Source organism: Lactuca saligna, chromosome 4, assembly GCF_052625555.1.
Source record: "Lactuca saligna cultivar CGN05327 chromosome 4, ASM5262555v1, whole genome shotgun sequence".
NCBI classification, from domain to species: Eukaryota; Viridiplantae; Streptophyta; class Magnoliopsida; order Asterales; family Asteraceae; genus Lactuca; species Lactuca saligna.
The window spans coordinates 324711639-324723240 of NC_136420.1; the positions used below are offsets into that span (position 1 = coordinate 324711639).

At 37.2% G+C, this 11602-nt stretch overlaps 2 protein-coding genes across 2 annotated transcripts; one reads left to right on the top strand and one right to left on the bottom strand.

The window, feature by feature from the left end:
* Nucleotides 1-4134: 4134 nt before the first annotated feature.
* LOC145040925 (uncharacterized) lies at nucleotides 4135-4482 on the top strand. The gene has a single exon (XM_078988808.1). The coding sequence runs from the start codon at nucleotides 4135-4137 to the stop codon at nucleotides 4480-4482; it is 348 nt and encodes a 115-aa protein (XP_078844934.1).
* Nucleotides 4483-8220: 3738 nt separating this feature from the next.
* On the bottom strand, nucleotides 8221-11363 carry LOC145044066 (Tetratricopeptide repeat (TPR)-like superfamily protein). Its single transcript, XM_078992871.1, has one exon. The coding sequence runs from the start codon at nucleotides 10223-10225 to the stop codon at nucleotides 8288-8290; it is 1938 nt and encodes a 645-aa protein (XP_078848997.1). The 5' UTR covers nucleotides 10226-11363; the 3' UTR covers nucleotides 8221-8287.
* Nucleotides 11364-11602: the final 239 nt, after the last annotated feature.

An 11602-nucleotide genomic window follows, 5' to 3' on the forward strand; every position in this document is an offset into this window, starting at 1 on the left:
CTTTGGATGATGTTTGATGACTTTCGCATTCTATGTTATATGACTTTTGTTACTTTGGATGATATTTTATTAGATACTGAATATGACTTTTGGTGCATGATTTTTTTTACTTTAACATGTTATCTAATTGTTTGTAACAGGTCAAGTATGGTTTCTGATGCTGAAGTTGTAGCTTTTCTTTTACATGTGTCTTATTGGTTGAGGTTAAACTGATGCAGACTAATCAGAATTCATAGAATTAGAGATAACGATTCAAGCGGGTATGCGTACACGTAAGATTTGATGTACGGAGACTCTACACAATGTTTCGGTATGATGCGTCTTACACAAGAGGCATTTGCATTATTATGCAACCATTTTACCCAAAAAATTGGTTGCAAGCTAGTAGGACAATAAGCATTGAAGATAAGATAATTATGTTCTTACATGTTATAGGACATAATGAACGTTTTCGTGCGGTTAAGGGAAAATGTCATCACTTTACACAAACGATTCATAAATGTTTTCACGAGGTCCTAACTACAATGATGTGTTTTGCAAAAGAAATTATAGTACCAACAACTCCCAATCCAACAAGACATAACTCGGAACGACATAGTCGGTTAAAAAATATTTTTCCGGAGCAATAGGTGCATTAGATGGAACTCTTGTACATGCGGTTGTACCCGTTGATCAACAAACTCGTTATAGGGGAAGAGGAAAAGGTAAATGTTTTCAAAATGTAATAGGAATTTGTGATTTTGATATGATATTCACCTTTGTTTGGGCTGGATGGGAGGGTATAGCATATGATTCAAGAGTTTTGAAAGAAGTTGCATCCAATTCGACTTCTAGATTTCCATTTCCTCCACCAGGTTTGTAAACTTTATATAATTTTTATTATCTATCTTCTTTATATAATATGTGTCACACTCATTTGTAGATAAATATTACCTTTTTGATGTCGCATATACAAACACTTTGTGGGTTTATGGCTCCATACCGCAATACTAGGTATTGGTTAGCCGATTTCGAAGAGGCAGACCTTTAACTAGAGAAGAAAAGTTCAATTATGCCCATGCACAACTTAGAAATGTTATTGAGCGTGCTTATGGAGTATTGAAGGCGAGATTCTCAATCTTAAAACAAATGGCTCCTATCCTTTTACAGTGCAAAGAGACATTGTCATTGCTTGTATCGCGGTCCATACTTTATAAGGAAATACAATATAGAAGATGACTTTTTTACAAAATTGGAGGAGGACACTATGGTTACTCCTAACGTCCAAGGTGGGGGAATTAATTGAGAAAACGTACAAGGCATAGAATGAGGTCTAAAATCTGTTGAATATATGCGTGTTTTGCGTAATCAAATTGCAAATCAACTTCTTTCACCTACTTTATATTAAATTATTATGTTATTTTAAATTTCGTTATGTTTTTATTTGGATATTAAATGATTTATGTTTAATTTACATTTTGTATGACATTTTTTATTTGTCTATAATCTACATTTTGTATGACAATATGTATGTTTTTATAATTATTCAACAACTTCATCCATCACTATATATAACAGCAGTGTAAAATGGTAATTTTTCATCACTCGGCACATTCAGTCAGATGTACAATCGAACAAGATGATTTTTTACTCAGTTAGGATTTCTTATCCGGACAGACTTTTCCCAATCAGCACTTTCTCGATCAGCAACTATCAAACGGGACCTCAATCAAACCACGGCCGAAATCAGGTTTCTCTTGACTTACTTGATTACTTGGGAAGATTTAATCAAGAAAATTAGTAAACGGTTTGATGTGAAATTTCAAAGTTTAGTTTTGGAAAACAGGTTTTCTTCTGTTGAAGATTTGATTTTTCCGTTCACTACCCTTCTTGCTCCTCTCTCCACCGAACCTTTATGTTCTCAAACAAGAATATTAGTCCGGTTTCGGAATCGGAATAAGAAGTTGTCAAAGAAAGGAATCATAATCGAGATGATATCAGGCTGTTTCTTGGCGATTATTTGTGGTGTAATTGTGATATATTTTGTATCGAGAAGGAAAAGAACGAATAAGGGTAAAATCGTAAAATGGATATTGCCTAAAGATATCCAACTTGGTATTGCTAGTGTTCGTCAAGTTCTCAAAATCTACAAATTTGAAGAATTAGAGGAGGCCACAGACGGATTTACCCTCGAAAAATGATTTAAGTCTGTCGGTTTATAAAGGAAGTTTAAAGGGTAGAAAGGTCACAATAAAACAAACGGGAGCACACGCAAAATAAAAAGGTGAAATTTCTCCAAAAAATTAATCATTTCAATCTTATTGCTCTTTATGGAGTTTGTGAACACGATAAATCTTGTTATCTTGTTTATGAATTCATGGAAAACGGTTCTTTAAACGAATGGCTTTGAGATTTGACTTGTCAAGAAAGTCAAACATGGAATAGTCGGATTCGTATTGCTTTAGATGTTGCGAAAGGTCTTTAATATCTTCATAATTTTGCGAATCCAACATACATTCATAAAGATTTCAAATTTTGGTCTTGCAAAGTAAATAGAGAGTGGCGGAAACGGAAATTCATCTATAACATGTCGGTTTGAGTCAAAGGGGTACCTTGCATCCGAGCATTTAGAGGCGGGATTTGAGACAACCAATACTGATGTGTATGCATTTGGAGTTGTTTTGTTATTAACGGGGAAAAAGCAATGTATGAGATTGATGATAATGATGATGGGGGACAAGTGATGTTGTGTGAAGAAGTTGTTTCGATTATGGGTGATGAAAATAATGTGAAAGGTCAGGTTAATTACATTATTGACCCTCCTTTGAAAGTTAGACATGCCCTCGGGTTTGTTATAGATCAAGATGAACTTGAACTGCATTTGGTGAAACCGAGTATTGGTTGTTTGGAAAGTGAACCATCGAGAAGATTAAGTATAAATGAGATTGTTTCTACTCTTATGATGATTCAAATGGATGCACAAAGGTCGGATACCATGTTTATGGTGTAGGGTTTTTAAGATTAATTGTTTTAAGGTTAAAGTTTGATGAAAAGAACTTGTTGAAGGATGTATAATTGTATATTCAAGGAGTTGTCCGTTTCTAAGTACAAACACTCACATAGAAAGCAGTGGAGACTTAAAATGAGAGTAGCTGAGTAGTATAAGCCCTAGTTCATTTAATTTGATTGTGGTTTTCATACAATATAATAATATATACCTTCGTACTTATTGTTTTTATCCTTTATGTGAAGTGCAACTACACACTTCCTACTTCTTTATTACCTAAGTTCTATAGGATCAGATTCATGTTGTAAATTTACCATGAAACATGATGTTAATGTTTGGAATTGATGGACTCTTTCTCTTTGGTATGTATATTGAAAAACAAACAACGAAAGGAAAATCATACAAGTGGAGTTTTGTTTTCTAGCTAACCAACTTTTGGTGATGTGTGTATAAGATCATCCCACAAAAAAATAAATTATTTTAACATCTTGCTACAAATTGATAGTGACATATAAACATCTTAACTTCTTATATTATAAAAGTCACATAAAGCATTTGTTAATGGTGAGATCATATTATATCCTACTCATGTTACTAAGATAAGAATCTTAAGCAAAGAGTATAACTGTTAGCACATATTAATTATTCAATTTGTATTTATCCACTTTGTATTTATCGTGTGGTTGTTTTGGGGTAGCTGGTCATTAGTTTTTTGATAAGCATTATCTTGTATGGCTTTTGTACGGCATCTTGTATGTATATATACGAGTTATGTAAATGAGAAGGAGATCAGATGATATTCCACAATTTCATGGTAGAGCCAAACTAAACCTACCCCAATTATGTCTCATTCTGCTCTTCTTGTTGTCGTTCTTCCATTACCGGCAGCCTCTCTTTTTTCTTCTTTCTTCATCTCTTACCTTCATCAATGGCATCTGAAAAACCTTACGGGATCACCAACATCAAAGCGTACATCCCTTTGATTCTTGACCTCGATCGTATGAATTACGATGCATGGCGTGAACTCTTTTTGACCCATTGTCTAGGGTTCGGAGTTGCTGATCATCTCGAGCCTCCAAACGAGAAAGGAGAAAGTTGCGGAAATCTCCGATAGAAAAGAATGGGATCGACTCGATAACATTGTCAAAATGTGGATCTACCGGACGATCTCTCAACCACTTTTGACGATGATCTTGAAGAAGAACCCGACGGCTCATCAAGTTTGGACGACTCTTGAGACATTGTTTCCTGACAATAAAGATGCCAAGGCAATCCAGTTGGACAACGAGCTGCGAAACATTACCATCGGTGACAAGTCAGTGACGGATTACTGTACCCATATCAAAACGATTGTCGATCTTCTTGACAACATCGAGGAAAATCTTGTTGCTTACACCATAAACGGTTTGTCTCCAAAGTTTGATTACATTGCTAGTTTGATTCGTCATCGTTTTTGGAAACCCGTTGGATGCTTCTTCTCGAGGAACAACGGATGAATCAGGTTCAAAACCGCCAAGTTCAGTCGATGCATTCGGATCACTCTTCATCACAGACCACTCTCGTTTCGGATAATTCTTAGTCGCAAAATTACCATCGCAATAATATAATCTGGGTGGAGGAAGAAATGGCCGAGGTGGTAGTAATAATTTTGGAGGTCGAAATGGAAGTAACAATTTTTCTGCCGCCTATAGGTCAACACATTGCTAATGGAAATTTTGTGTCCACCATCGGCTGGCCATCAAGCCCATCTCAGCAAAACACACGCCCATTTGGGCCTGTTTCGTTTCAGCAAGCCCATCAAGGCCCCGTCAACTTCTCAACAGCAGTAACTCAGCATCCCACTTACGGCTGGCCTAGTGCATGTGCATCTACTTCAAATGGGTTTGGTCCAGGTACTATTAATTCAGCCAGGTGGAACCGGCAGCAACCCAAACCAAGCATATTACAGTCAACCTCCTACTACATTACAATCGAATACTCCAACCAATACGGATCAACCTACCACTTTGCCTCAAATGTTTAATACAATGACTTTAAATGATCCGTCAAATTCCGAATGGTTTATGGACTCAGGGGCCACGTCTCACCTTCACTCGAATGTAGGCATTCTCTCTCTTCCGTTATCGTGCATTCATCTGTGTTAGTGATGGTTCCTAAATTTCTGTGCATATATCATCCTTTTCGTACCTTATCTTTAAATCACCTTCTTATTACTCCCTCCATTATTAAGAACTTAATTTATGTACCCGTGATAATAAATGAATTTGACGCGTTTGGTTTTTCTGTGAAGGATTATCGGACCAAACAAATTCTTCTCCGCTGTGATAGCAAAGGAGAACTCTATCCAGTCACCAAACTAACTCCCCAAGCTCTTGTCACGCTCGATCCGTCTCGTCTTGGTCATCCCGGTCAACACGTGTTTAAACATTTAGTTTCAAATAAATTTATTTCTTGTACGAACAATAAAAATACTAGTCTTTGTCATTCTTGTCAACTTGCTAAACATGTTCGCTTGCCATTTAAGTTATCTAATTCTGTTGCTCAATTTCCTTTTCAATTGATTCATTCCAAGTATCAGTGGCATTAAGTATTATGTCATATTTCTTGATCATTTCACTCATTTTGTGTGGGTTTTCCCCTACGAAACAAATATGATGTTTTCTCAAAATTTGAACACTTTCACAACTATGTTACAAACCAATTCAAAACTTCCATTCAAGCATTTCAATGTGACAACGGAGGGGAATTTAATAATCACCAATTTCACAAATTTTGTGGTTCTCATGGCATTCATATGGGTTTCTCATCTTCCTCTTTTATTTAACGCTCATCTTCCTCCAACTTACTGGGTGGAAGCCCTAAACATGGTTGTTCATTTGCTTAACATCTTACCTTCCACATCATTACAAAATGATACTGCATATTACAAGCTCTTCAACCGTCGACCTACATATTCCCACCTTCGTGTGTTTGGATGTTTGTGTTATCCTCATATATATTGTCACACCTCATAAACTTGCACCCCGTACCACCATGTGTCTTTCTCGGATATCCCTCCCATCACCGGGGATATCGATGTCTCGATCTTGACACACAAAAAATTATCATATCTCGCCATGTTACGTTTGATGAAACCATATTTCCATTTGGATCTATGACTCCAAATGCTTCACCCTCATATACCTTTCTTGACAGTTCTCTAGATGGTCCAAATACATATTCTGCCCAACTACTACAATCCTCCAATCCCCCTCATATACCATCACCAGTCACTTCATCCGTTGCTGATAATAGCAACAGATATGCCACTGCCTCGAGCTCATCAACCACTACTGACATCAATACTGTCTCTCCAGAACCATCATCAACGACGGGTTCACCGACTACCTCACCGGTCGGCTCTCCCACACCGGTAACTACTACACATCACATGGTCACCCGCTCAAGACATGACATTTTTAAACCAACACGCAAGCTTAATCTCCATGTCGATACTACCTCTCCGGTTCCCCGTTCATACTCACAAGCTTTTACAGACCCCAATTGGTCTAATGCAATGCGAGAAGAGTTCAATGCACTTATTGCCAACGACACATGGACCCTTGTCCCTCGACCACTGGATGCAAATGTGGTGAATTGTATTTGGTTGTTCAAGAAGAAATACAATGCAGATGGCTCTCTTTCTCGATACAAGGCTCGACTTGTTGCAAACAATAGAACTCAACGGCCTGGTATTGATTGTGATAAGATGTTTAGCCCTGTCGTCAAACCTGCTACCCTACGTACCGTTTTAACACTTGCAATTTCTCATCATTGGCCAGTTCGAAATGTTAGATGTAAAGAATGCATTTCTTCATGGACTTCTTCAGGAGACCGTGTATATGCAGCAGCCACCAGGTTTTCGGGATAATCGATTTCCAACATCATGTGTGTCTGCTTCAACGATCACTATATGGTCTAAAACAGGCTCCGCATGCTTGGTTTCAACGTTTTGCTGAGTATCTTTTACGACTTGGTTTTCTTCATAGTCGATGTGACTCCTCGTTGTTTATTTTTCGACAGGGTTTGCATACCGCATACTTATTATTATACGTGGATGACATCATTCTTACGGCCTCATCTATCGATTTTCTCCGTACTATTATGTCCACGTTGAGCACTGAGTTTTCCATGACAGATCTTGGTGATCTAAATTTCTTTCTCGGCATTTCAGTTATTCGAGATCGTCACGGTATGTTTCCCTCTCAACAATAATATGCCTTGGATATTCTTGATCGGGCAAAGATGTTGAATTGTAAATCGGCACGTACACCTGCTGATGTGTCATCCAAGCTTCCCACTACAAGTCCTCCGGTTGCCGACCCTACTCTATACCGCAGCCTAGCCGGGGCTCTTCAGGACCTCACATTCACAAGACCAGATCTCACATATGCAGTTCAACAAGTTTGTTTACACATGCATGACCCTCAAGAGCCTCACTTGGCTGCTCTTAAGAGAGTTTTACGATATGTTCGAGGCACTGTTTCCTTCGGGCTTCAATTGTTTGCTTCGCCTTCCACCAGTCTTACCGCTTACTCATTACTCAGACGCCGATTGGGTTGGTTGTCCCACCACCGGACGTTCGACTTCTGGTTATTGTGTCTTTCTTGGACACAATCTCGTTTCGTGGTCTTCTAAACGACAAGTTACTATTTCTCGGTCCAGTACAGAGGCTGAATATCACGGTGTTGCTAATGTCGTTGCTGAGACATGTTGGTTGCGTAATCTACTCCGAGAGCTTCATCGACCACCTGATCGAGCGACACTAGTGTATTGTGAATTTGTGATAACGTAAGTGCCGTCTACCTTACCAGTAATCCGGTTAAACATCAACGCACGAAACATATCCTGACATCCACTTCGTTCGCGATCTAGTTGCTATGGGTCAGGTCAAAGTGTTCCATGTGCCTTCGTCTTCTCAGTATGCCGATATTTTCACCAAAGTTTGCCCTCCATCTTATTTCTCTACTTCACGACCAGTTTGAATGTCCGGTCTCGCACGGACAATCCAACTGCGGGGGGCTGTTAGCACATATTAATTATTCAATTTGTATTTATCCACTTTGTATTTATCGTGTGGTTGTTTTGGGGTAGCTGGTCATTAGTTTTTTGATAAGCATTATCTTGTTTGGCTTTTGTACGGCATCTTTGTATGTATATATACGAGTTATGTAAATGAGAAGGAGATCAGATGATATTCCACAATTTCAACAACAACATAAAATGTTCTTCAAATTAGAGAAAGTATTTATCTCAATGGCATCATGTATACAAACTCTCAATTTCACAAAGATCTTTTTTATCATTAGTAATTGAAAAACTATCATAATAAACTCTATAAACTCTTTGAAGATCCACAGTCATTAAATCATCATTCATCTCTACACTTTCTTCTTCTACATATGCAGCCTCCTTTAACTTTCCTTCTTTCCATAAACTCTTCACTAACAAACTCTTTGTAGAAACATCAAACATCAAATCACAACTTTTCATATCTTCAAAAGCTCTAAAACCCAAAGCAACTCTATTTAATTTGCAATAAACACAAATCAAAATCTTAAACATATCACTAGTTGGTTGTAATCCACTTTGCTTAACCATCCAAAACAACCTCTGAACCGTTTTAACATCCCCCTCAACTCCAAACCAATGCATTAATTTACAAAAAGTTTGAATTTCCGGAACTACCCCTGATAAAATCATCTCATCTAATGTATCCAAAACCTCACAACCCATCTTACATTTCCCCAATGTTGTCAAGAGAGATGAGTATAGGGACAAAAGAGACTTTTTTGACAAATTCCCACAAAGGGTATTTAAGTCTTGAAAGATTTTAAGAGCTGCTTCACCATTGTGTGAAATTCCATAGTAATCAATAACTGTTTTCACAGTGTTACACGATAATTGAATATTTTCACTTTTGAGTTTTGGAATGAGTTGTTGGATAAAATCAACACGCCCTTCGAGGGCTAATTTGGTAATTATCTTGGATATGGTGTGAGCATCATGAGTGAAGCCTTTTTGATTAGCAACCCAATTGAAAAACTCCCATGCTGAGTCAGCAGAAGTGAAGCTCCTAATCATCTTTGAAACAAGTCGTGTTGTCCAAATGAATTTTGCATTTTCCAATGTTGATACTTCTTCAGACCTCCAAAAACGTAAAGAAGAAGCTAAAATTCTTGGGTCAAACCATGGTCTTAGTTTGACTTTGACTTTTACTTTATCATCATCATCATCATCATCATCATCAGATAATGTAATGTTTTTAATTCTTTCATCAGGTGACATTTCTTTAATCAACTCCAATGTCTCTTCCACAAATCCTGCATCATGCATTTTTTGTAATGACAAAAGTAACCTTCGTGTAGGAAAAATTCCATCCACCTCCATTTCATCAAGCAAAGTTTTGACCACATCAAACTGATTGATCCCACAGAATGCTTCCACTAAAATCATGTATTGCCTTAAAGTTCGTTTTACTTTAACCTTCATCGATGGCAAAATGGTAAATATTTCCATTGCTGGATTCAAGTTTCCAGATTTCACAAGGTGCTCGATGATTACAGTGTAAGTTCTAGAATTAGGAACTTGTCCTTCATCAATCATTCTACTAAAAGTCTTAACAGCTTCATAATCTTTACCTGTTTGTGCACAGAGTGACATGATGATGTTGTAAGATTCAACATTTGGGGGTTTTTGGGAGAGTTTCCATTCATGCCATACTGAAAGAACAGATTCAAGGTCATTTGCAGATGCGTACAGCTTCATTTGATCCATAAAGCTTACACGAGCAACATTCCTGAATTTCCCTGAGTTTATGCCATTTACAAGGGCTTTCAGCTTTCCAATTTGACCCGATTTTGCAAGGATTTTGGCTAAAGCGTGAAGGGTGTTTTGGTTATGAGTGAAATGAGGGATAGTTTTTAGGGTTTCGATTAAGGAAAGAGCAGAGTGTGGTGATGGAGCTGAATTTAGGGCATTTGCGACTACAAAAGTGTCGAGAGAAGGATGATTCAAGATTGACGCAAGTGAGTTTTGGGAATTGGAACGGAGAATGATACGGATCTTATCTATGAGCCTTGCTCTCTCTAGGTAAAGGGAGACTGCGTTCTGATAAGACTTAGTAGCAAAGTTGCGAGCATTGAGAGTAATAATGGGGGAAATTTTAAATCGAAGCATTGAATAGTAGAAAAAAGGCATATTTGAAAACTATATGTTTCACATGGAACTAAAAAGGAAATGGAGCACCAAACCTTGTAGAAAGAGCTGAAATTGATGATTTTTTATGTACAGATCATACAGGTTGCTATCAGGATCCGGAAAGATTTGAAGAAAATCCAATCGCGTGGATGCAAAATCATTTGAAGAATTTCAAAAAGCAGGGAGCTTTATGGGACTTACATCAAACAGTTGGTGTGCACTTCGACTTTAATCTTCATGAGTAACGACGTCCAGTGAGAGCACGGAGATCTATGAACACGTAGATGTTTGCACAGATTCTGCACAAAATTTGATCTATCCAATCCCAACCGTAAACTGGTTCGAAGTTTCCCGCCCGATTGTTAGGGTTTTGGGTGTCCGGATTAGGGCTAGATTTTCAAATTTTCCCTTGAGATTCAGGTTATATTTTATGATTTATCCAATTTTTTTCTTATATTTTCTATTTTGAGGTCACTTAAATTATCTAGTAAATAAATAATAATATATTTGGAAAATCTTATCAAATCATAAATTAATTCTCGATTTCTCGAAACCAATAAAAAATAGAAAATAACAAATATAGCCTAACCAGTACATTTTTGCTTAACTTGCTTGGGTTTCGAGCCTTTGTCTGCGATTTCGGCTAACCTATATTTTTGTTTCACTTTGAGTTTACAAATTCGCAGAAAAAAGTGAAGGTAGTGGCCTTCACGGTCCGTTTTTTTTAGATTAAACCGTTAGTAACAGTTTTTGTCAAAAGAAAATCAAACCGAACCATAAAAAATTAAATTGAACCGTTAGTAACGATTTAGCTCCGATTTGGTTTCATAGTTAAGGCTTTTTAAGCTTATTTGAGTAGAGTTCATTAAACTAATTTAGAAAAAAATTGTAGTATCCAAAAAAAATTCTAAAAGTTGTCTAATATTATTAAAAAAAAATGTCAAATACCGCTCAAAAAAATATCAAATTAAAGTTGTCAACTGACGAGTTACTAGATTATGAGTTATTGGGCTTCATTCACAATTGTGACTTCACAAGTACACATCACAAAAAGGATTGGGTAATGGGTAGGCCGGTGGATAATTAAATGAGTTTGTGGCTTGTGGGTTTTAAATATTTATTATTTGGAAAAATGATACATTACCCAACAACGTATTTCAAATTTGTCCATTCAATCTGTTAACTTATTTTCGTGTTTTTTGAGGGAATAAGGTTGTTTTTGTCGGATCTAATTAGTCACTTTGGACAATGAAGGGGTAAACAGGTTACCCCTTGCCAAATCACCAATGTAATATGCCACCTAGGTTTGACCCGATTATTCTTCCATCAATGACTTCTCATCTTCATCTTTCCGCCTTCTCTTCTCCTTTCCAACAA